The sequence below is a fragment of the Rana temporaria genome, chromosome 8 (genome assembly GCF_905171775.1).
Source record: "Rana temporaria chromosome 8, aRanTem1.1, whole genome shotgun sequence".
In the NCBI taxonomy this organism is placed as follows: domain Eukaryota; kingdom Metazoa; phylum Chordata; class Amphibia; order Anura; family Ranidae; genus Rana; species Rana temporaria.
Window position 1 is genome coordinate 92,484,575 of NC_053496.1, and position 27,553 is coordinate 92,512,127.

A 27,553-nucleotide genomic window follows, 5' to 3' on the forward strand; every position below is an offset into this window, starting at 1 on the left:
CTTATAGATTGCCCTCCACAGCAGCCATTCTCTCCGAATGTCCTCAAAACAGGCCCAGGACTTCTCACACTCTGGCATTCGCAAAGGCTTGGGGATGTGCAAGTAATCCCACACAAGGTCATCCTCCCACTCTCCCCAGGAGTCCTCTACAATGTCCATAGTGTCAGGAGGGACGTAAGGGTAGTCCAGACCCCACTCCAGTGCAACCCTGTGCTGAGCTTTCCTCTTCTGGGCTTTCCTCTTCCGGGCAGGACACAAGCATTAGGGGATCTCTTGACCCACTGCCTGTACTCAACTGCTCTGGTCTGGGTGATGGAATGTTTGTTGAGAAAAGGTTATCTGCTACTGATGGGAGTTCCTGCAGATTCTTTGTTTTTTACAGCAAAGTCTGTCTCTTCTCCTCCCTCGGACTTGACCTCCAGGACCTGGGAACCTCCTTCTTCCCATTCCTCTTCCGAGCTGCTGCTAGGACATGACCACTCTGCTAATCTCTCCAGGGACCCGAACTCCACTACCAGTCTGGGGGATCCCCCAATCTATGGCCCTGCCCTCACATTCCCCTTCTGGCTCACCTGAGGGCGTATTCCCCTCCAGCACTGGCTCCTTCCAGATGGGAATAGCAAGGGACATAGAAGCGACTGGCATTTCAGCGACATTATCTGGCTCCTGCTGGACAGTACTCACAGTTACTAGTACTGTGGCTCCTGCTGGCTGGAAGCACGCTGGGTGAGCAGTTCGCCACAATGACCGCACCGGATCCAGGCACTGACCACCGCGGTCGGTATCCATCAATCTGGACACAGCAGACACACTCGCTCCATCCCATCAATCATCATGAGGGCGAATTCCCTGTGATGCTCCAACCGGACACCGGTGTCCACCAGTATCTGCTCCTGTAGATCAGGCATCAAGGTCAGCACTGGCAATACACGACCACCCTCCGCCATCTTGCTCCTCTGCCTCATGATGTCTGCTAGCAGGGAACGATGGGTCGTGGCACTGCCCCCTCACTTCCAGACAGGCTAGCGTCCGTGAATCTAATAGGCAGGCATTTCCCCAACGTACTGCTGTAACCCCTGAAGTTTGCAGGCAGACTGTAATTAGTAGGACTTGTCTGGGCATGTCGCTCGGCACCGACTGTGCCCAAGCAACTGAGTGCAGATGACTGCTGACTTTCCCAGGGTTGGCAGTAGCAACAATAAAGTTTGTAGGCCCTGCCTCACTGTAGGCCCGCCTACAGACACTCGATTACCCCGGGCAAAAGTAGATATTTTCTGGCACACTTTACTGTTTGAAGCAGGAGTTGAAGCATAAGTTCAAGATGTCCAGCATAAGAAGATCACTGTATTTATAATCTGTGGGCATGGTCGCCCGCCGTGGTTGCCACGGTGACAGCACATAGTAGAAAGTTTCTGAATTGCAGAAATTTAGCACAGGTGTCAGTGCACACGCCTATGCTCCTGCAGAACTAATCAAAAGGGCCCTTTGCAGGGCTGAAGTCCCAGGCAAGGTAGTACAGAACATGGGACAAATTGCTGTAGTCGCCCTGTCTCGCCCAACCTTCCTCTACAAGTCCTGTAACAGGGTGCTTAAAGTGATTGTAAAGGTTCCCGTTTTTAAAAAAATAACAAACATGTCATACTTACCTCCACTGTGCAGTTCATTTTGCACAGAGTAGTGGCTCTGATCCTCCTGTTCTGGGTCCCACAGTGGCTCTCTCGGCTACTCCCCGCATCCATAGATGCTGAGTGTATGACTCGGCCCCGCCCCCCGGCGCCCACGTCATTGGATTTGAATGACAGCAGCGGGAGCCAATGGCTGCACTGCTATCAATCTATCCAATGAAGATCCGAGAACCCATGGAAAGAGCGACGCAGGATCACGCCCATTAAAATTTGGGGCTCAGGTAAGTAAAACAGGGGGCTGGGGGGCCGGACACTGCAAGGTGTTTTTTCACCTTAAAGCATAGGATGCATTACGGTGAAAAAACACTTAGGTTTACAGTCCCTTTAAGTCCTGGGAGGCCAATATGGGTAGTGGTTGAAGCCTCAGAATGAAAATGCCCCCTGGGAGCTTGCTCGGCTGGGTATAGCGATAGAAAGGAGATTAAGAAAGACAGACTGGTATACTAAATAGAACACCTTGTTCCTCTCTGACCCTCAGCTGTGGGTCCTGAATGAGGTGATGGTGGCTTGAACTTGGTATACAAGGGGAAGTAGTTTCAACTCTGTGGTGCTCCCATGGAGAGGAATGGACATGTAGAGGGAAGATATGTGCTTGTGTTCTGCCCAGAAATGACAGCTACAGAATGTCTATTTCCATGACAAATAATTCTGATAACATTTAAAATTTGCTGTCAGATGTCATCTAAATCAATGTGAAAAATGCATTTTATGTGTAAAAATTCCTTTATACTCAAATACTAAGGCCTCCGGCCAGGGATGTCGTCGCTGGGCCTATGGCCAGGAGTATGACACAATATGGTGGAAGGTTAATCCAACAACAGGTCGGTAGTTGTCTTCTCCAAGAAGAAGCAGAGCGAGGACTTGCACAGTTTTGTGCCAAAACCTGCCCAATCATAGAACCCCTTACAAACAAACTTATAAATATGAAAGGTTAAAAATATCACATCTGCCCACGGAGGATAGCAATGTCCTTCAAGGTTGACGCCTGAAATGTGTTGGCCTGCCACTTTGGATGCATTAGAATTAAATAAATTATCCTAGTGATGAACCATTGCTGTGGCACTCCTGCTTTTTCTACACTCCCAAATTCCCTTTAAGGTATCTTTGAAGGTCCTTGTATGTGTTGAAAGCCACCAAACCAAAGTCACCTTACTCTACACTACTGACTTTATGTCGTAACCAAGCTGCCAAAAGGTTCTCTTGATCCAGCATCTTCAGCTGGCATCTTCTCCAGCGTCTAAAACCTGACAAAGGTTTTAACTTGTTCCCACTCTATAACTTATTTAAAAAGAACAGTGCTTCAGTTGTACTTTATCAACCTAGAACAGGTTGCTCAGTGACCTTCAGGGGTGTCTGCTGCACCCGACTCCGAAACCCATCTATGCAAGGCCTCATTTATTGTGCTTTTATTACTGTATTATTTAGAAACATGTGTTTCTGCATTAAGACCTGAGCTGATAATATAAATGAAAATATTGTGACTGGTCAGGAATGTTTCAGACTTTGGGAAGTGGAAAGGTAACATAGTCTGGACAGAGCTTATTGGTTCGGCAGTTATTTTTCTTAGACATTCCAGTGTAATGACCAAAAACAGCCTCACAGGAGTTTAAATAACATACCCAAAGTTGACTCTGCTCAGTATCTGAAGAACCTCTAAAGATGGTAAGTACTGCTCTCTCTTTTAAAAAAGAATGACATTTTATGGCAGTATAAAATATTTAATTAATAAAACATTTAATGATAATACATTTAAGAACAACATTCAGCACTTCCATATGTTAACGATTTCCGATACATAATCACATAATACAGCAAAGGAATATTTGCATATATTTCCCCAAAACAATATAAAGAAATTGTATTTGTTACAGAGCAAACAACATAAAATATAATGCAAGTTACTATACAGCAGATATATATTTATACAGTGTCTATGCAGTATTGCTTTCTTTTTTTCCATACTTTTTGTTTTACTGATTTCTGTTTGTATAGAGAGAAAACCTTTATAATTACAAATATATATTATTATCCAACTTTGTTAAGCATCAGTTTATGTTAACATTGAACATACAGATAAAGTATGAACACAAAGTCAGGTATAAAAAGTTTAGGTGTTGTTTAAGAAAGATATATCTGTACAACCGAAATATACACTGAAAATATTTCCCAGATTAAGCTTCCCAACAAACAAATACAATAATTTTGAGGATGCATGATTAAAAGACATAGTATCATAATTTTAACAAACTTATTGATTTTATTTTTAAGCTGACAGGTCTATAAATGAAGGTTTACATAATGATTTATTTGGATGTTTCATTAAATTGATATCAGTGGCTTATGACAGTGGAACAGGAAACTACTGACAAATTCAATGGAGCTGATTTACTAAAGGAATAGTGACTGGTCACTTACCAAAGTGAATGGGGTTACCCTAATAATGGAGTAAAGGCTGTTCACTCAGCAAAGTGAACCTGCTCCACTCCTTCAGTAACTCAACCCCAATATTCACTTTGCAAACTGAATTCTAATGAATAATGATATATAAATTAAAATCAAGTTCAATTTATTCAAGCATCTACTTAATTATTATAAGAACCTATCATCGCCGATTGGTGTATCCTGCTCCTTTACACACTGTATAATATTGGTCACTACTCTAGACTATGGGAATGTAGTCAGAGATCAATATGTTTTATATTGGTGGTTTTGTCATACTGAACTAAAGTTATTAATTTCTTTGTTCATTTAACAATTCCTTAGAAAGGTACAATTTTTAAGTTAAATAAGTTCAGTGTTATCTATTCAATGATAGCACATTGGTATTAGATTCTATCATAAAATTGCTAATGACATAATCACTTATGTAACTCAACCAGATTCACTATACTAGTAATAGGAGTGGGGGGGGGATAAAACATTGCAAATCCCACTCAGAAATAATTGGACACTTTTTTCAACTGCCCCTGAACTCATGTTATCTTATGTGTACATGTACACAAGTTCGTTTACTGTAGTTTTTTGGCAGCTGCATTTATAGGCCTTTTTTTGGAGGCAACAAAAATGAGTTTAGATGCCGAAGTTTCCGACGTTTCAGATGCCAATCGCTTCTAAACGCAGCTAAACGCAGTAACCTGCATTTAGCAGTGTTTCGTTTATAGGCGTTTTTCGTTTTTGCCATTTAAAAAAAATTATTCTAAATGCTTCTAAATGCAAACACGGCATGTAAACGCGGCAAAACCGACGTTTGAAACGTGGGTTACTATCTGTCAAGTTAAATCGTCCAGGAGAGGTTGTAAAAACTTCCCATGTACATGAAGCCTTACATTCACAAAATGATGAGGCAACTGTGCAAATATTAAACACTATATAAAACTGTTCCAAAAATAAGATGCACAGGTATAGCCCTGATGTAAACACTGCATTATGTAGGTACTCAGAAAGCAGCTTGTCCATTTACTAGAAATCAGTGGCATCACTGAGAATGTAGCTTATCTATTCACTAGCATCTGGTGACACCAATAAGATTGCATCCTACCCATTACAAACCAGTGACACCACTGAGGATGCAGCATATGTATTCACTAGAGTCTTATGACATCGCTAGAATGCAGCCTTTTCCATTCACCAGAGACCAGTGGCATCACTGAGCATGCAGCCTATCCATTCACTAAAGATCAGTGACATCACTGGGAATGCAGCCTATCCATTCATCACAGACCAGTGGCATCACTGAGAATGCAGCCTATCCATTCACTAAAGATCAGTGACATCACTGGGAATGCAGCCTATCCATTCATCAGAGACCAGTGGCATCACTGAGCATGCAGCCTATCCATTCACTAAAGATCAGTGACATCACTGGGAATGCAGCCTATCCATTCATCAGAGACCAGTGGCATCACTGAGAATGCAGCCTATCCATTCACTAAAGATCAGTGACATCACAGGGAATGCAGGCTGTCCGTTCTGTGGAGATCAGTGATATCACTTAGAATGCAGCCTATCTAATCTGTAGAGACTGGTACAATCTATGAAAATGCAGCTTATCCATTCCTTAGAGGATAGTGACATCATTGAGAATTCAGCCTGTACATTTATTTGAGTCTAGCAATTCTGCATTTAGCATATGCAGGGCCATCTTAATAGCATCATGGGCCCATGGGCAAAGTAATGCCGCATACACCCCATCACTTTATGTGATGAAAAAAAACGACATTTTCTGTGAAGTAAAAAACGACGTTTTTGAAACTTCAATTTTCAAAGACGAAGTTGCCTACACACCATCGTTTTTCTCACAATGTTCTAGCAAAGCGAGGTTACGTTCTCACCACTTTTTCCATTGAAGCTCGCTTCATAACTAGCTTCTGGGCATGCGCGGGTGTAAAAACGTCTTTTTAAACAAAGTTTTTTGCTACACACGGTCAATTTCTGTGAAGTAAAAAACGACATTTTGAAAAACGACACATAAAATTGAAGCATGCTTCAATTTTTTTTGGTCGTTTTTTACAAGACATAAAACAACGTTTTCTCCCACACACGGTCAATTAAAGTGACGTTTTTAAAAACGTCGTTTTTTTTCATCACATAAAGTGATGGTGTGTACGGGGCATAATGCTCTGGGGCCCCTACCAGCTTGCCCCAATTTACACACCTACTTTCAAGTAATAAAGTATAAATAGTTGATAGAATTAAACATATATTCATTAGTACTTTTAATAAAACCAAGACTAGCCAACACAAAGGGCACAGTACAGGGGGGAATGCAGAAGGGCACAGTACAGGGGAGGTCAGGAGGGTACAATACTGGGATCAGGAGAGCACGGTATAGGTTACGGGACATGACCACATCGGGGCAGTTTAGAAAAAAGCATGACTTTCCCAGGAAAGTATGATGTAATGCAAGATTATTGTGGGGCCCCCATGTACCTGGGGCCCCTGATCAGTGCCCAGGAGTGCCCTTGCATTAAGATGGCCCTAAGCATATGCATTAATTAGAAGAGAAGTAAAACATTTTTTTTATAAAAGTGCTGATAGGCAGACTTTTTATCACAGATGAAACACCAGAGGCGGCTCTCTAATTAGGCTTAATAGGCGGTCGCCTAAGGCCCTGCTCTCCCAGGGGCCCCGCGTCCGCCGCCTAATTTGCCTTAGTCGTGTGTGGAAATAGGACGGAATGTCCCCCCCCCTTGGTGTCCCCGAACCGTCTTTATCGCGGGACAAAAGCCTGCAGTGCCCGCAACTACTTTTTCCAGCCGTGGACGGGAGGGCGGACTGACCATTTGAGAACTGCTTGAGGTCCCCGGGTCAGTGGGTGGTTGTATGTATTCCCCTCCCCCGGTGCCGGCTCCTCCCCTTCTGCCGAGCTCTGCAAATCTCCTGCTTGCAACGGCTGAGCAGCTCCCTGCTCTACTCTCCGGGATGGACAGCCTTAAATGGAGCACTTCCCAGTGCTGGCGTGTCATCGAGGAGCCAGTCTGCCACAGCCTTAAGGTACTGCATGGAGTGCATGACACGTACAGCATCCCGGCCGTGATGTCACCTCCAGACCCCCGACAATTAAGGCTGCCAGCTTCCCGTGACCTCAAAGCAATTAGTGATGTCATGGATGCCACCTACTGACCCCCTGCCACTGCCATAGTCATAATACTCCACATCCTCCCCTTGTTCCTGGCATCCCACCACCTTATATCCTGTCATCATATTACCTACCAACTTACTCCCTGTCATCATTTCTATCCTCTTCATAATCCCCCTGTGCCTGGCATCTTACTACATCACCCGCCTGTCATCTTCATCACCCTGTACCCCACTGGCAGCTTCCTACCACCCCACCCCCATCATCTTCACCCCCCTGTACCCCACTGCCAGGTTCCTACCACCCCACCCCTATCATCTTCATCCCCCTGTACCCCACTGGCAGCTTCCTACCACCCCACACCCATCATCTTCATCCCCCTGTACCCAACTGCCAGTTTCCTACCCCCTCACCCGTCATCATCTTTATCCCTCTGTACCCCACTGTCAGCTTCCTACCCCCCCACACCTGTCATCATCTTCATCCCCCCTGTACCCCACTGCCAGCTTCCTAACCCCCCCCCACCCCATCATCATTTTCAACCCCCTGTACCCCACTGCCAGCTTCCTACCCCCCACCCCTGTCATCATCTTCATCCCCCCTGTACTCCACTGCCAGCTTCCTACCACCCCACCCCCTGTCATCTTCATCCCCCCTGTCATCTACATCCCCCCTGTACCCCACTGCCAGCTTCCTACAACCCCACTCCCGTCATCTTCATCACCCCTGCCAGCTTCCTACCACCCTACCCTTGTCATCTTCACCCCCCCTGCACCCCACTGCCAGCTTCCTACTACCCCACCCGCCATCATCTTCATCCCCCCGTACCCAACTGCCAGTTTCCTACCCCCCCACCCGTCATCATCTTTATCCCTCTGTACCCCACTGTCAGCTTCCTACCCCCCCACACCTGTCATCATCTTCATCCCCCCTGTACCCCACTGCCAGCTTCCTAACCCCCCCCCACCCCATCATCATTTTCAACCCCCTGTACCCCACTGCCAGCTTCCTACCCCCCACCCCTGTCATCATCTTCGTCCCCCCTGTACTCCACTGCCAGCTTCCTACCACCCCACCCCCTGTCATCTTCATCCCCCATGTCATCTACATCCCCCCTGTACCCCACTGCCAGCTTCCTACAACCCCACTCCCGTCATCTTCATCACCCCTGCCAGCTTCCTACCACCCTACCCTTGTCATCTTCACCCCCCCTGCACCCCACTGCCAGCTTCCTACTACCCCACCCTCCATCATCTTCATCCCCCCTGTTCCCCACTGCCAGATTCCTACAACCCTTCCCGTCATCTTCATCCCCCCTGTACCTCATTGCCAGCTTCCTACCACCCCACCCCCTGTCATCTTCTGTCATCTTCATCCCCCTGTACCCCACTGCCAGCTTCCTACAACCCCACCCCATCATCTTCATCCCCCCTGCCAGCATCCTACCACCCTACCCCTGTCATCTTCACCCTCCTGCACCCCACTGCCAGCTTCCTACTGCCGAACCCTCCATCATCTTCATCCCCCCCGTTCCCTACTGCTTCCTACAATTCTTCCTGTCATCTTCCCCCCCCCCTGTGCCTCACTGCCAGCTTTCTACTACCCCACCCCCATCATCTTCACCCCCCCTGTACCCATCTGCCAGCTTCCTACCACCCCGCCCCATCATCTTCACCTCTCCCCCTGCCCCAGTCATCTTCACCTCCCTGTACCCCTCTGCCAGCTTCCTACCACACCACCCCTCTGTCATCTTCATCCCCCTGTACCCTACTGCTGACATCCTACCACCTCATCCATTGTGATCAGCATCCCCATCAACCCTCTGTATCCCACCTCTGGCATCCTACCACCCCATTCCCTGTTATCATCATCTTAATCCCTCCTAGTACTCCACTACCAGCTTCCTATCACCCCACCCCATCATCCTCCCCCTGTACCCTACCTCTGACATCCTACTGCCCTGCCTCCTGTCATCAAAATCCCCATCATCCCCATGTACCCCATCTCTAGCATCCACCACCCTAACCCAGTTATCATCCTTATCTTCATCCCCCCTTTACCCCACTGTCAGCTTCCTACCAACCTACATCCTGTCTTCATCATCATCTCCATCCTCATTATAATCCCCCTGTGCCTGGTGTCCTTCCACCCCACCCCCCATAATCTTCATCCCCCCTGAACCCCACTGTCAGCTTCCTACCACCCACCCCCGTCATCTTCATCCCCCTTATATCCCATTGCCAGTTACCTACCACCCCATCCCCTGTAATCTTCACCCCCTGTACCCCACTGCCAGCTTTCTACCACCCCACCCCCATTAACCCCCCTGTACCCCATTGCTAGTTTCCTACCACCCCACCCCCTGTATCCTTCATCCCCTTGCACCCACCCCACTGCAAGCTTCCTACCACCCCACCCCCGTCATTATCATCCCACCTGTACCCCATTGCCAGTTTCCTACCACCCCACCCCCCCTGCACTACACTGCCAGCTTTATACCACGCCCATCATCATCATCCCACCTGTACCCCACTGCCAGGTTCCTGCCACCCCACCCACTATCATCATCATCATCCTCATACCCCATCTCTGACATCCTACCACGCTGACCCCTGTCATCAACATCCCCATCATCCCCCTGTACCCCACCTCTAGCATCCTATCCCCATCATCATCATCTCCCCTGTACCCCACTGCCAGCTTCCTACCCACCCACTGTCATCATTATGCCCCTTTGCTAACCTCCTACCGCCCCACCCATTGTCATCAACATCCCCATCATGCCTCTCTACCCCACCTCTGGCATCCTACCACCCTACCCCCTGTCCTTATCATCACCCTGTACACTACCTCTGGCATCCTATCACTGTACCTCCTATCATTATAAGGAAGATATGATCTCACCCCAATGCTGCCACCATCATCCCAAACTTCATCCTATCATCCAACCAACTGTACCCCAACAGTTGCATCACACACCACAATTCTGCCCCGTCACCCAGTGAGAGGTAATGATGTGCTGTAACCTCTAGCAAACAATCAGTGAGTGATAATGATGAGCAGTAACCTATAGCAACCAATTAGTGAGGTATAAAGATAAGCAGTAACCTATAGCAACCAATCAGTGAGCAGTAATAATGTGCAGTAACTTATATCAACCAATTAATGCGCGGTAATGATGTACAGTAACCTCTAGCAACCAATGGGTGGGCAGTAACGATGTGCACTAACCTCTAACAACCAATCAGTGAGCTTGGAGCAATCAGTGAGTGCAAACCAGATTTTTATGTATACATTATTAAAGTTTTTTTTTAGATAAGTCTATGTACATGTTTGTTTTTTTGGGCTGTTGGGGTGCAGAGCAAAATTGCTCAGGGTCTATCGCTTGAATTAATTTTCCCATTTTGGGAGTGAGTGGGGCCTCATGTCTAAGATTTGCTTAAGGCCTCACAAAGCCTAGAGCCACCTCTGTGAAACACTGTGGCCCAGATTCACGTAGATAGGCATAAATATAAGCGGGCGTATCGTATCGTAGTTACGCTACGCCGCCGCAACTTAGAGAGACAAGTGCTGTATTCACAAAGCACTTGCGTCTAAAGTTACGGCGGCGTAGCGTAAATGTGCCGGCGTAAGCGCGCCTAAATCAAATGAGGAACAGGGGGGCGTGTTTTATGTAAACTAAGCATGACCCCACGTAAATGAGGCTTTTTTCGAAAGGCGCATGCGCGCGCATGCTCAGTATCACGTTGAATTTTCAAATTAAATTACGCCCGCTCAATGCCTAGATAACGTGAACGTAACTTACGCAAAGCCCTATTCGCAAATGTTTTTCGCAAACGATGTAAACAACGGAAAATTTTACGCTGTCCCGACGTCCATACTTAACATTGCGTACGCCTCACTATAGCAGGGGTAACTTTATGCCGGTCCGACGCCTTACGCAAACGACGCATAGAGATACGTCGGGCGCACGTACGTTCATGAATCGGCGTATCTACCTAATTTGCATATTCTATGAGTAAATCTACGGAAGGCCCAGCGTAAATATGCAACTAAGATACAACGGCGTAAGAGACTTACGTCAGTCGTATCTAAGCAAAAATCCGGTGTATCTTGCTTTCTGGATACAGAAAAAAGATACGCCGGCGCATCCTAGAAGTTACGCGGCGTATCAATAGATACGCCGACGTAACTTCTTTGTGGATCTGGCCCTGTATGTCTCTTATGTCATGGATGCTTCTACCTGACTGTAAGCAGTTTTATGTACTCTGAGCTCTGGATGCAGTTCTTTTCCGTATTGAAGTACCTCCTGCACACATGTGCAGGAGTTATGTTATCCTGACCTGGACAATCAAGATGGCTGAAAAGTCTGAACCTGGAGTAGGACTGAATGAAGATATTACTGCCCATGGAGGTTAGCAAGGAGGGAAAAGCGTATGAAGTCAGGTGCTGGGCTACACCAATATGGGGAAGTAGACATTTGGGGATTTTTACTAAAGGCAAATCAACTTTGCACTAAGTGCAAACTACAATTCTGGAAATTGTCCAATTATCTTTCTCCAAATATACAAGTTCAAAGTGCACTTGAAATTGCACTTAAAGTGCACATGAAAGTGCAGTCGCTGTAGATCTGAGGAGGACATGCAAGGAAAATAAAAAAAACAGCATTTCAGCTTGCACATGACTGGATAATAAAATCAGCAGAGCTTCCCCTTATTTCAGATCTACCCCTCAGATTTACAGTGACTGCACTTCCAAGTGCACTTTGCACTTGTAGTTAGCACTTGTAGTGCAAAGTGGATTTGCTTTTCATAAATAACCACCATTGCCTTTTTATCTACTAAGATACTGGTGATGATTCTCCTCTGATCAGCAGGAGGAGCACTAAAGCCAAACATGACCATAGACTTCTATGCAGAACGCTGAGAATCCTGGGAGTTGCAGTTTGTGATGGCAGCCACATAATGGGATGAATAGACTCTGTCATGGACCTTGGAGTAATGGACTGGTTACTGAGCTATATTGAGACATTTCCATTATGTGATAAGCCTGTTTAAAGCCTTTGTGATTATCAGGTGTGGGTGTCTTCTGTCGGAGACAGCCCGTCTGAAGATGTATGTGTTTATGCTAAGGGGCTTTGTATTGTTCTAAAGGTCAGAAGCCTCCTGTCAGGAGCATTGAATTAGCATTCTATTGTCTAAAGCAATGTAACCTCTCAGAGGTAGTAATTAAGTAGACCGGGTTATTGTGTACACTGATTACCCCCTGGGGCTTCTGTCTCAATACACAAGTCTTTCTATCCAAGCTATTGGACCAATCCCTGTTGACTATTTCAAGTCCTCATTTGCATGGTCAAGGAGGACCTGAGTGAAGACTGCATACTTTACAATTGACCAATGGGAAAGTGGTTGTTGGGGGTGGGATGTACCAAATTCTGTATAAAAGTGTGCTGTGTACTTGAAAATAAAGAGTCCTGTTTGAACTTACATACAGCCTGCCTGGTGTTTGTTCTTAATGGGTCTGAACGGCACATAGCTGTAGTTCGGACCCCGGAACCTTGGATGACTGGACCATCAGACGCTGCAATCTGCAAGCTGACTCACTGGTAGCAGAGGAGTGTTGGGAGAGCAGAACCGGGCAAGAAAGGATCTCGTCACATTGGTTGGCAGCGGTGGGATTTGCTCTCCAGTTACTGGGACACTCCAAACCACCACAGTAAATGACCAGCTATGCAGCATGCAAGAGAGCTACGCTGAAAGACTTACTTGAGATCCGTGGAGGGACCGGTGGGACAAAGAACAAGGCCACCCTGATCAGTGAGCTAGCCGAGATGGACCAGAGGGATGGTGATGCAGGACCCCGGTCAGTTGAAGACTTGTTTCAGCAACGAGTTCGAGAGCGGTTGGCATTATATGGTGCTAACCCATCAGAGACCGCCATACAGAATGCCATTAGAGACATCAAGCTGCAGGATGAGCGACAAGAGAAAGAACTAAAGCGACAAGAGAAAGAATTAGAGCGACAGGATACGGATTAGGATCCCAAAAACGAGAACAGGCCAGAGAATTACTCCAGGACCGACAGGAGATGTTCTCAGCACTCCCTGGGTACACTCACATAGCTGTGCACAAGGTAGAGACTCCTGGGCAGAAGCCCCTGAGACAGCCAGCCTATAGGATTCCCGGAGCAGTGCAAGAAGGGATGAGAGCGGAGATTAGGGAAATGCTTGAGTTAGGGGTGATCGAACCCTCAGCAAGCCCCTGGGCGTCCCCTGTAGTATTAGTCCCAAAACGGGATGGCACGACCCGATTTTGTGTGGACTATAGGCCACTGAATGACTGTACTGTGACAGATGCCTACCCTATGCCCCGAGTGGACGAATTGCTGGACAAAATAGCTCAGGGACAGTATCTGACGACTATTGACTTGTGTAAGGGCTACTGGCAGATTCCCTTGGACGCGGAAGCAATTCCGAAGTCGGCCTTCATCACCCCGTTTGGCCTTTACCAGTTTCTGGTGATGCCATTTGGGATGAAGAATGCTCCGGCTACCTTCCAGCGGATGATAGATGAACTCCTCGATGGTCTGAAAGATTTTGCATGTGCCTATCTTGACGACATCGCAATCTATAGCCAGACCTGGGAGGAACATCTTAGACACCTGGGAATAGTGCTGGATAGGATCCGAGCCGCAAACCTGACCCTCAAGTCAGACAAATGTAACATCGGGATGTCTGAAGTGCAATATCTGGGACATAGAGTGGGATGTGGGAAGCAGAGGCCAGAACCTGCAAAAATAGAGGCCGTCCTAAATTGGCCGGTTCCCAGAACCAAGACCCAGGTACTTGCATTTTTAGGGACAGCAGGGTACTACAGGAAGTTTGTACCCCACTATAGTGACATAGCCAAACCCCTAACGGACCTGACCAAAAAGACTCTCCCTAAACAGGTCCTGTGGTCCCCGGAGTGCGAGACAGCATTTCATCAGTTAAAAACCGCCCTAACGCAAGCTCCCATACTGGCGGCACCTGATCCTAACAAACGCTTTGTCGTCCATACAGATGCCTCCATGTTCGGACTGGGAGCTGTACTAAGCCAAGTTGGTGATGACGGGAAAGAGCACCCGGTGGCGTATCTCAGCCGCAAGTTGTTACCCCGGGAAGTTGGATATGCTGCTGTGGAAGAGTAGTGTTTGGCCTTAGTCTGGGCGTTAAAGAAATTGCAGCCCTACGTGTATGGACGCTCTTTTACCGTCATGACGGACCACAATCCTTTAATATGGCTTAACCGGGTGGCGAGAGAGAACGGGCGATTACTACGGTGGAGCCTGGCTTTGCAACCGTACAATTTCACCATACAATATCGGCCAGGGCCTCAAAATGGGAATGCGGATGGTTTATCCCGGCAGACAGTCCTGGAACCTTAAGGCTACTTTTCCAACATCCTCGAGTTGACCCGTTTGGGTCCCACTGCGGCTGTTGGACTGTTTCCCAGGGGAAGTAATGTCATGGACCTTGGAGTAATGGACTGGTTACTGAGCTATATTGAGACATTTCCATTATGTGATAAGCCTGTTTAAAGCCTTTGTGATTATCAGGTGTGGGTGTCTTCTAGGGTTGTCCAGATACCGATACCAGTATCGGTATCGGGACCGATACCGAGTATTTGCGCTAGTACTCGTACTCGCGCAAATACTCCCGATACCATAATAGAATACTTTTTTTTTTTTTTTTGTGACATCGAACGCATATTGGATGGCACCATTGGATGGCACTGATAGGTGGCACTGGCATTGATTGAATGGCACTCATAAATGGATGGCACTGATAGGTGGCACTGGCATTGATTGGGTGGCACTGATGAGATGCACTAATAAGCTGCCTCCCTGCACTGATGCACTAATGGCCACTGATCTGCACTGATAGGTGGCACTGGCTAGCTGCACTTTTGGGCACTGGCACCGATGAGCTGCACTGACAGTGATCACTCCTTCAATGATATGTAGTTTTCCAGTACCGTATGCTAAAAAACAGCCCCACACCATGATGTACCAGTTCTTCATAATTCTAAAGAAAATATCTTTGGTCTGTATTGTGGTTTGAAAACGGTCACATGACATTAAAAAAAAGTATCGGTATTCGGTATCGGCGACTACTTGAAAAAAAGTATCGGTACTTGTACTCGGTCCTAAAAAAGTGGTATCGGGACAACCCACTGTCTTCTGTCGGAGACAGCCCGTCTGAAGATGTATGTGTTTATGCTAAGGGACTTTGTATTGTTCTAAAGGTCAGAAGCCTCCTGTCAGGAGCATTGAATTAGCATTCTATTGTCTAAAGCAATGTAACCTCTCAGAGGTAGTAATTAAGTAGACCGGGTTATTGTGTACACTGATTACCCCCTGGGGCTTCTGTCTCAATACACAAGTCTTTCTATCCAAGCTATTGGACCAATCCCTGTTGACTATTTCAAGTCCTCATTTGCATGGTCAAGGAGGACCTGAGTGAAGACTGCATACTTTACAATTGACCAATGGGAAAGCGGTTGTTGGGGGTGGGATGTACCAAATTCTGTATAAAAGTGTGCTGTGTACTTGAAAATAAAGAGTCCTGTTTGAACTTACATACAGCCTGCCTGGTGTTTGTTCTTAATGGGTCTGGACGGCACATAGCTGTAGTTCGGACCCCGGAACCTTGGATGACTGGACCATCAGACGCTGCAATCTGCAAGCTGACTCACTGGTAGCAGAGGAGTGTCGGGAGAGCAGAACCGGGCGAGAAAGGATCTCGTCACAGACTCCTTAGCCTACATATCCCAATATGCACTGTGCAGTAGAAGTAGAAGGATGATTTTTATTAAACTGCCCAGAGAATGCAGCCTATCCATTCCAAACCAAAGGAGTTAGAGAGAGCACACCTCTATCTGGATATTCACCTGCCACCTGTTTATGTATATTTTGTAAAAAAAAAAGGCTTTGAAACGATTCAACTAACCCAAACCTATTATTCTTACATTCCTTTCAGAAATACCTTGTGGCTATTGTATTGATTGCTGGTACCTATTTGATTGTGTGTGATGCAGGCTGTTTTTACCAGAAAGCTAAAGAGAGTGAAGGGCCTGTAAAGGGTAAGTTGAAGTTTTTTCACCCAATAGTAAAGCTAAAACAGCTATGTTACCTGATAACAAAATGCAGTATATGTGACTAATAGCAGAACACAGACTTCAGCTGCATCTACAGTAAATTTAAAAAGTTGAATGGAGTCTTTGCAACCCCCCAGCCTTCAGGGAAACAACAGACTTTGGTTGACCTTCACTATGGATAGGGGCTCTCAAAAGTCTCCCCACAAAGGGGAAGAGGAGATGAGACATCCAGTATGCATATGTGATGATATTATGGCACGATGCATCCAAGCAAAACAATGTAAACCTCCAGAAACAATTAGTGTGCTTAAAGCACCAATTTTCACCATATACAGTATAGTTGTTTTCTTTTTGAATAAAGTTAGAATTAAAGCTAAGTTTTACAAGTGAGTACTAGGTCCTAGGAGCATTAATTGATTATTAGTCCAGCTGTAGTTCTAGTTTTATAGAGAAAGATTAATTTTAATGTGTATCCTCACAGGGTGACACTGTGGATACAGCTATAAGAGTGTGCCAGCATCCCGATAATGTGTATGGACTAGCTAAGAGCTAGGACCGGTGTCCTAGCAACCAATGACGCTTTTCCCTACACGTGGAGTTTTCCTAGCCCGGTCCACCTCAGCTCCGCACTCTAACTCCGGCTGCCCTCCGGTGAAAGCTGTGCTAGAACAGCCTGAAGATGGCCACTGTGTAGGAAGTGCGACCCCTTCCATTTCCACTGTCCTGGGGACTGCTGGTCAACCCCCCCTGCTACCACCCGTGTAGGGATGCATGTATTGGAGTTGAGTTCCTCAGACGTGTGTACGGGGCCTGATACTGAGTACTGATACAGGAACCTTTAGTCCCCTCAAGCATTTTAAAACAATTTGAGAAAATGCTTCACAAAGCTTTAAAACATACCTTAGAGCAGATTACAAGCAACCTCACAAAGGATATAAGAGAGTTGGGACACCGCATTAGAACTGAAAGTGGAGGAAATTGAGAATTATACCCAAGAATACCTGACTGAAATAGATTCCCTAATGGAAGAAAATATCACACTTCAAAACAGGAAGTACCTGGCCTTGGGGCGGCAAAGAGGATTTTGAGAATCGGTCTAACCTGCGATTCAGAGGTTCAAAAAACAAAAGTACCCCTGCAAATTAATTGCGGCGGCGATTGCTACGTCTGGGCCGCCCACGGGGACGGACACGGGCACGGCCACGGCCAACCTGAGGATCTTCATGGGGGGGTGTGAGCAGGGGAGGGAGTATCTTCATGGGGGGGTGTGAGCAGGGGAGGGAGTATCTTCATGGGGGGGGTGGGTGAGCACGGGAAGGAGGAGCCTCCCCTGGGGTCTGTCCTCCTGCTGGCCTGCCCTCCAAGGCCACGGCTATCCTTGTGAGACAGAGAGTGACGGCAGTCGTATTGGCCTGGCCAGCCCTGGTATTGTCCTGCACAGCCTGGGTCAGGGCAGTCACCTCCTGGGCCACGCCTGTTGTGGCGGTCTTCAGGTCCCACAAGCATGTGATGACCGCCAATGAGTTTGTGGCCCCATCACTGAGTGACTCCTTCATTGCAACCAGGCTGTGCTCCATCTGGGTCAGAGTCTCTTTTCTCTGACCCAGATGGCGGGTCTGCTGGGCATTGTCCCTCTGCAGACTGCCCGGCAGATGCTCGGCCACCCCCCTGGTCTCCTGGGTCGCCATCCTGCCTGCCCCTGAGGCTTGTGGCCTGGGAGGAGGGGAGAGAGTGACCCTTGTGGGTTGCAGCCTGTTGGGGGAGGAGTGGGAGGGGCTACCCCTGATGGTGGCCTGACTGCTGCCAGCCTCTGGGGTAGCCTCTGGGGTAGCCTCAAAGGTCATCATATCCGAGGCCAAAAGGACTTCTCTGCCAATCTGCAGATCTTCTTCCTCCCCCCCTCATCCTCCTCCCCCTCATCCTCCTCCCCCTCAACCTCCTCATGAGGGGAGGTTTGGCCACTCCCCTCCCCTGGGGAATCCTGCCCTTCTTGGGACTCATCAGCAGCCTCTTGTCCTTGGGGTGGTGCAGCAGCCTGGCCTGATGGCCCAGCAACCTCCTGGTCATCTGTGGAGGACACAAAGCAATCACAGGTTTGAGGATCCACACACTTGGCACATCTTCCCTTCCCCCACCCACACATGCTAATCACCAGATAGAAAAACCAAAAACTTACCTGGCCTCACAGCAACATCTGACTGATATCCACGCAGGCCCACCACCTGCTCTGGGTGGAAACACCGGGCCACTGCCCATTCCTCCTCACTCAGACGGATGGGACAGGGTCCCCCTCCTCCAGTGCCCGAGGTATGGGCATTGATCTTTTCCACCTTGCTCCGGACCACGCTCTTTAGATCGTTGATCTTCTTTTGGATGCCAGCGGGGGTCCTCGTCTCCCCCCCCACCCGCCGCATTGATCTGATCTGTGATCTTTTTTATTATCGCCTTCCTTTGGGCCGGGGAGGTGTTCCGGCTATCAGGGCCATGTAAATATCGCCCATATAGGACGATGGCCCGAGCAAGAATTTGCTTCTCAACCTGATTAAAATTGAGCTTCCTGCGCTTGGGTGCCATCACAGACACCACTCAGCAACAAGAAGAAACTCACAGGACAAACAAACAAAAATACACACACAACAAACAAACAAAAAAACTCACAGAAGAAACACACAAAAAGCAAAACACACAAGCAGACAGCTACTACAAATTCAAAAACAAACACGCAAAAAACAAACACAAAATACAATCAGCAAAAAACAAACACAAAATACAATCAGAAAAAAACAAACAAAAAATACACTCAGAAAAAAACAAACAGAAAATACACTAAGCAGAAACAAACACCAACTACAATCTAATACTCCTCCAAAACTTCTCTATCACACACAAATCACCAACAAACACCGACAAACGTTCAGAGCAGAAGCAACTTGCTCTAGGAAGGGTAACACAGGGAAATACTTTTGCAAGGGAAGTGTGTTTGTCTGGTGCTATTTATACACAGGTATAAACAAAAAGAGAAAATGCGCCAACCTAAGTGCAGTAAGTGGGTATTTAATTCAAGTAATTTTTACACAATAAGAATGGCTACTCACAAAACCAGTGATAACACAGGCATGTAATGCAAGAAAACGGCTGGTCCGGTGTCACAACGTGTCATCAACAGTAACAACAGGCTGGTCTCATATCCTGGTCCCCTGGGCGATGGAAATGAAGGTCCAAGGTGTTCAGGAGCCTTTGGGGGACCCCAGAGAGTACAGGAGCCGTGGATGCTGTATCACCAAAGGCTCCTGAACACCTTGGACCTTCATTTCCATCGCCCAGGGGACCAGGATATGAGACCAGCCTGTTGTTACTGTTGATGACACGTTGTGACACCGGACCAGCCGTTTTCTTCCATTACATGCCTGTGTTATCACTGGTTTTGTGAGTAGCCATTCTTATTGTGTAAAAATTACTTGAATTAAATACCCACTTACTGCACTTAGGTTGGCGCATTTTCTCTTTTTGTTTATACATATCTTTCAGAGTCTGCTTCTGCTTCAGGATTTTGCTGCCACTAAAGTGTTTATTGGACTTATATTGGACTATTGATTCATTCATTTTTAGTTATTGACATGGACCTTATGATATATGTACTTTTCAATTATTGACTGTGCTCTCCTGGTTATGCGCCATCTACCTATATGTATTTATACACAGGGCGATCCTCAAACTAAGTACGCTTGGCCTTTTACCTATCTCACTGATTGCGCCAAGCCAAGTTCTGCACATGCCCAGTGAGCAGCAGATTCGTGCGCGCATGCGCAGTACGACCGGCCCTTCATTTGCATGGGGTCACGGCTCATTACAATAAAGCACGCCCACTTCCTTCCCACTTGCAATAACCCCGCCTTACGCCTCGGGATTTAAGTTACGCTTGCGCAATTTTGTGCGCAAATGCGCTGTGGATAAGGCACTTACGACACCAAATTAGGGCGCCGTAACTTAAATGACATAAGTTTTGAGTAACTTAATTTGCGCCGCTGGCTGTGGATTAGGCCCTAGATTCTCATGCAGAACACCTGAAGAACTACAGCAAGCACTTCTAGACCTCAAGCTGACTGAAGAGACCCCTGCAAACACTACCTCACGCAGAAGAACAGCATCAGCTTCCTCCCTCAGAAACTCTTCCCAATCTGAGCACAGAAATGGCAATTCTCATTCCCATAAAAGAGGTCGATTCGCATCTTCACCCCAAGGCCAAGAAGATACCATGGACTGACTGACCACTCTTGAAACATTGACCCCACAATTTTTGCTTAGGCAGCACCCTCTGGGAAATAAGTACCACAATTCTTACTAAAATGCCTACCTTTCTTTTTGACTACCTGATGACTGAACCAAATATGGAATTCAGAGATTTTTTTTATTTTTTATATTTTTTTTTCATTAGATTTTATTTTTCTCATTTTTAGATTTTTTCATCTTAAATTATTACGACTTCATGGTTATGTTTGGACTTGAAGGAACAATTTATTAATTTAACAATGTAACATGTTACATTTTTTCCCATAACGTTATGGACATTACTGCAGAAAGTTAATGTTATAGTTAAGAATACTGTTTAACCAGTTCCCGACCACCGCATGTACATATACGTCCACAATATGGCACGTACAGGCACATGGGCGTATAGGTACGTCCTCGCCTATTAGCGGGTGGGGGGTCCGATCGGGACCCCCCCCGCTACATGCGGCGGTCGGGTCCGCTCGGGGAGCGATCCGGGACCACGGCGCGGCTATTTGTTTATAGCCGCTCCGTCGCGATCGCTCCCCGGAGCTGAAGAACGAGGAGAGCCGTGTGTAAACACGGCTTCCCCGTCCTTCACTATGGCGGCGCATCGATCGCGTCATTCCCTTTATAGGGAAGACACGATCGATGACGTCATTCCTACAGCCACACCCCCAAACAGTTGTAAACACATACTAGGTGCACCCTAACTCCTACAGCGCCACCTGTGGTTAACTCCCAAACTGCAACTGTCATTTTCACAATAAAGAATGCAATTTAAATGCATTTTTTGCTGTGAAAATGACAATGGTCCCAAAAATGTGTCAAAATTGTCCGAAGTGTCCGCCATAATGTCGCAGTCACGAAAAAAATTGCTGATCGCCGCCATTAGTAGTAAAAAAAAAATAAAAAAAAAAAATGCAATAAAACTATCCCCTATTTTGTAAACACTATAAATTTTGCGCAAACCAATCGATAAACGCTTATTGCGATTTTTTTTACTAAAAATAGGTAGAAGAATACGTATCGGCCTAAACTGAGGAAAAAAAATGTTTTTATATATGTTTTTGGGGGATATTTATTACAGCAAAAAGTAAAAAATATTGCTTTTTTTTCAAAATTGTCGCTCTATTTTTGTTTATAGCGCAAAAACTAAAAACCGCAGATGTGATCAAATACCACCAAAAGAAAGCTCTATTTGTGGGGAAAAAAGGACGCCAATTTTGTTTGGGAGCCACGTCGCACGACCGCGCAATTGTCTGTTAAAGCGACGCAGTCCCGAACTGTAAAAACACCTTGGGTCTTTAGGCTGCATATTGGTCCGGGGCTTAAGTGGTTAAACTTGTAATTTCCCCCTCTAGAATCACTTTAGTTACTATGGATACCTACTTTAGGTACACCCACATACAATTATTAATTGGCCAATAGGGTTATGAACTGTTCTACCATTATTTAAATATTGTGATTTACAGTATTTTCATGCACAGTATTGTGATATCTTAGGCACCATGGACTAGACTCCACTTGGGATATGGTCCCATACATGGTAATAGTATTTCCTAAAAGTTAGTATTCTAGAGACAGTATCTAGAAATTTTTGCATTTTTTCCCTCACTTCTTGTTATTTCTGAAAGTTTTTATTACATATATTCATGAATATAATACATTTAGTCAGGGCGATCGACCATACACCCTTGTGATGTATACCCTTTATTATTTAGGTGGCTCTCCAGCGCACAGAAAACCCATGCGCCTCACCTTGCTTTCCTCGGATCCCCGCAATAATATGTGGGGGTTCGACGAGAGCACCCTGTCCCCTGATGGGGGGTTTTACCCCTCAGCATGGGCAAATCTCAAATATTTGTATTCTGTTATTGTTTTCAGATATCTTATAATTTTTTCTGTTTTTTATTTCTATTCTGAGTTTGCTAGCTCTGGATCCCCTTACACTCTATTTTTTCTTTCGTCCACGGGGGATGGGCCGAGAAGTCACCACGTCAGCACAACCGGTAAGAGTAGCTTGTTGATTTGGTTACCATGGCTCTGTTAAATATTTTATTCTTAAATGTGCAAGGGACAATGTTTACAAGAGACGCATTTTATCCCAAATTAAACTCCTAAATTTTTCAATGTCTCCTGTCCACAGGTATACACAGCTTTGGCTTCTACGAAAAAGAGGGGCACTCTAATACAATTTCATCGTGCAATACCATTCTCACTACATTCTGAAATAAAACACCCAGAGGGCAGATACCTAATATTAACAGGTTATATTATGGACACAGCTGTGACTGTGGTCTCTTATTATGCTCCTAATCACAACCCTGTCCCTTTTTTGTCACATCTTTTTCAAACCATAGATACCCACAAGATAGGAGCTCTCATTGTCTGTGGTGATTCCAATCAGGTCCTCCTCCCGTTTCTGGACAAAACCCTTTTTTCCAAATTTTCTTAACAATAAGCATGGTGCCGGAAATGCGTAATTCAAATATTATCCCGATCGCGTGGTCTGATCACAATGCTGTATACACCACCATTGCCTCAACAATACCTAAGGAACATGACCCAACATGGTACCTCCCAGACATAATACTTAAACATCCAACATATTGCTTAACAATTGTACAGGCCCTAAAAGAGTATTTAACCCATAATACGACCCCCGACATTTCCACACTCACAATTTGGGAAGCACACAAACCAGTTTTAAGAAGTACATTCCAACAGCAAATGGGGATACTTAAAAAAGAACATAAAAATCTTGCAATAAAATCAGAAAAGGAATTTAACGCATCATTTATAGCCTTCCAAAATTACCCTAATCCTGCCGCAAAAACACGTCTAGAAAAAGCGTGTTTAGAATTTGACCTGTTCCTAACTGATTCAACCGAAAAATCACTGCATAAAACCAAACACGCGTTCTACATGAAGTCTAATAAATTCGGAACACTTCTGGCAAGAACACTGAAGTCCATTAACAAATCATGTAAACCTATTAAACTTAAATTGGGAAATAATACATCCACTAGTAACTAACTTAAAATGGATACTCTGCCCTTTATTACCGGACTTAATCTCCCCCTTACTAGCAGAAGCATTTAACGACTTACTGAAAAATAAATCCTTTAGGCAAGAATCATTGATGGCTATCATATTCATGATTCCAAAACTGCATACAGATGATACCCTTAGTACAAATTACTGCCCTATTTTCATGTTAAACACGGATATCAAACTATTAGCAAAAATGTTTTCAAGCCGCCTCAATAAAATCATTGGTACTCTTGATCACCGGGACCAAGTTGGCTTCATGCCCTCTCGCCAGGAAGAGGACAATGTACATAGAGCGATCCATTTAACGCATATTGCGAAAACACGTCGTATCCCCTCATGTCTTCTCTCATTGGACATCAAAAAAGCCTTTGATTCTATTTCTTGGCCTTATTTGTCATATGGAAAATGGGGGAACTAATGCGCAAACAAATAAGGGATAAAATATACTAAAAACTAAAAAAGTAGCAACCATCTAAAAAGTGTTCACACACTGAAAGGTATAACAATAAAAAGGGGGGTGAGGGGGCGCTTACTATAAAAATATTTTAAACTATATAAAATAGTGTGCTTAAAACATCAAATAATTCAGGAGTGATAATTGCAAAAACACATCCATAAATGACTCTTTATAAAGGTGAAATAATATAAAAGAAAACTGTGGAAAATAAATTAAAAAGTGCAACAATCCAGTGCAGAAATAATCTGTGTAAAAAAATATATATATTTAATCAGTGTATGCAAATACATACACTAGAAAAAAATAGGGATGCACCGATATATCGGTGCCGAAACATATCGGCCGAAAACAGCTGTTTTGGGCACATGCCGAAACAGCTTTAAAATTGCCGATAGGACTAGTGGCTGCAGAGCGGTAAAACACACTGAAACTGTCTCCACACGCTGCTAGCACACAGCCCCGCCTGCTCCTAACCCCACGCTGTGATAAACAGAAAGCCGTTCTAATGCTGATGTGCTCTGTCTATCACAGCGTGGGGTTAGGAGGAGGCTGGGCTGTGTGCTAGCAGCGTGTGGAGACAGTTTCAGCATACGGGCGACAGTGAGTTGCTTTTCCTTCTAGCAGCCTTCCGTCCACCCCCCCCCACATACCTCCCTCCTGCTGGATATATCTTTGGGACTCTGTCCCCCCCTCCTCCTCCCTCCGGCTGGCTATATGTTCGGGACTCTGTCCCCCCGCCTCCTCCTCCCTCCGGCTGGCTATATGTTTGGTACTCTGTCCCCTCCTCCTCCCTCCGGCTGTCTATATGTTCGGGACACTGTACCCCCTCCCCCCCCCCCCCGGCTGCCTAGTCTGGCTTCTGTGACTGTCCCTGACGCCAATCCACTCCTGAGGTGACAGGGTTAATAAAGAGAACCTGTCACCTCCAATTGTGTAAAAAAAAATAAGAAATAAGAATTCAATGGATAAAATAAGTAATTAAAAAAGTAAAGAATAAGAAAAATAATATTAAAAATAAGAAAATTATACAAAAAAAAAAAGTAAAACGACAAGCTTACAAAAAAAAGTGATAAAGTAATAATAAAAAAAAAGAAACAAAAGGCAGGCAATTGGGGGCACAGTGAGGCGGCAATTGGTGGCACAGTGAGGCGGCAATTGGGGGCACAGTGAGTGTATGTTTTAACATACAATTATAAAAAAAAAAAGAAAAGTCATTTTCGGTTTCGGTTTCGGCCTGACATTTTTTTTTTATTTCGGTTTCGTTTCGGTTCTGAAATTTCCATTTCGGTGCACCTCTAGAAAAAACTATATACAATTGTGCAATAAACTGTCTTTAGTCCAAAAAAAAGACAATTCCAAAAAAACATGCAAAATAATGCAAGTCTTTGTGCCGGAAAATCTCTAAGCCACACTCCACAGCAATGTGCAAAGTAAATCCAAAAAGTGCAGATGCAAAACAATTGTCTCTTAATTGCAGTGATATCTAATAAAGTGCAGGTGCTTTCATCCAGTGGTACATGCCAAATGTTTCCCCCAGCCTCTCACCTTAAGAGGCTAAATAATAAGCTTTTCTGTTGTTTTCCTCATAAAAAAATGGTCACGCCTCCTGGTTAGATGCTCAGACAGACACATACAGGAAAAAGAGGGTACTCCATAGTGTAGTATTTAACACAAAAACGAACACTCACATTTTAAGCAGAGGTATTATTGACATACACCATACAAAAATGGGGTTTTGGCCCAAACTTCACAAATTGGATAATGGCATTATACAATAAACCAAAAGCATATGTCAAATATGCAGGATATAAGTCTGACCCATTTAATATTGAGAGAGGGACCGACAACTCATGGGGCCCCCGGGCAATAGAAGATTATGGGCCCCTGGGCTTACAGATGGCCACCACGCCAGGAGGCAGTGCAGAGGCGGGGCAGCTAAAATCTCTGGATTTTCACATCAAAAGCATGTCGGTTTCGGACATATCAGGGACAGATCTAAAAAAACATAGATTTTTACATACTGTCCCTGGTTTTACTGAGCCTGGCAACCCTGATGGGGCCCCCTAGTGGCGTGGGGCCCTCGGGCAGTGCCCAAGTGACTCAATGGTCAGTCCGCCCCTGGGGACTAGGCAAGGATGCCCACTCTCTCCATTATTATTTTCCCTCCTAATTGAACTGCTTGCGCAAACAATTAGATCCGACCCCAAAATTACTGGAATTTAAATAGGAGGACACCAGCATAAGATATGTCTATTTGCAGATGATATCCTCCTATTTCTTTCTTACCCTCAAGTTTTAGGTCCTAATCTCATCCCAATCGTCAATAACTTTGCGACACTTTCTGGACTATACATTAATCCTAAAAAATCCTTGCTTAGGGATACATCTAACAGCATCGTAGACAGAACTATTCTTATACAACTATCCTCTAATTCTAAAACATGTATCGAATCTAATGAATTCATGGTCTCAACTCCCACTATCGTGGTTTGGAAGAATCAATGCAGTCAAAATGACGCTACTACCTAAGCTACTATATTTATTCAGAGTATTACCTATCCCAATTCCAGCATATTGTTCAAGAATATTACAAAGGAAAGTATTGTAATTTATCTGGGGCACTTCTAAACCAAGAATAAAGTTACATACTCTGGCCGGGATTCAGAAAGAACTTACGCCGACGTATCTGTTCATACGCGGCGTAAGTTCAAGGATGCGCCATCGAATCTATGCGCTGTATTCAGGAAACAAGATACGCCTGAATTTTGCCAAGATACGACCGACGTAAGTCTCCTACTCCGTCGTATCTTGGGTGCATATTTACGCTGGGCGCTAGGGGCGCTTCCATAGATTTACGCATCAAATATGTTAATGAGCTAGATACGCCAATTCACGAAAGTACTTGTGCCCGTCGCAGTAAGCTACGCAATTTGCGTAAGGCGTACGTCCGGCGTAACTTTACCCCTCATAAAGCAGGGGTAAGTCATGTTAATGTATGGACGTCGGAAACGTCGGAACAGCTGTCGTATTTTACGTTGTTTACATAAGTTGTACGTGAATGGGGCTGGGCGTAGGTTACGTTCACTTCGTATGAATGGAGCCGGCGTATCTTAGGGAGTAAATTTGACGTGATTGTGAGCATGCGCGCACATGTGCCGTTCGTTCGGCCATGCATTTACATGGGGTCACGCTTCATTATAATACTACACGCCCACTGCCTTGCTACTTTGAATTAGGCAGGCCTACGCCGGCCATTTTACATTGCTACGGCGCAAGAAAGGGAGCAAGTGCTTTGTGAATACAGTACGAGCCTCTCCAAGTTACGTTGGCGTAGCGCATATCAGATGCGCTACACCTATCTAAAGATGCG

General features: G+C 45.5%; 1 protein-coding gene across 1 annotated transcript in view; it reads left to right on the forward strand.

The window, feature by feature from the left end:
• Positions 1-3,241: 3,241 nt before the first annotated feature.
• LOC120947180 (beta-microseminoprotein-like) overlaps positions 3,242-27,553 on the forward strand; it is a 38,628-nt gene continuing 14,316 nt past the window's right edge. Inside the window, exons 1-2 of the mRNA XM_040362281.1 lie at positions 3,242-3,347; positions 16,283-16,385. Of these exons, the coding sequence (XP_040218215.1) occupies positions 3,345-3,347; positions 16,283-16,385 (106 nt within the window). The 5' untranslated portion in view covers positions 3,242-3,344. The remainder of the gene's footprint in view (positions 3,348-16,282; positions 16,386-27,553) is intronic.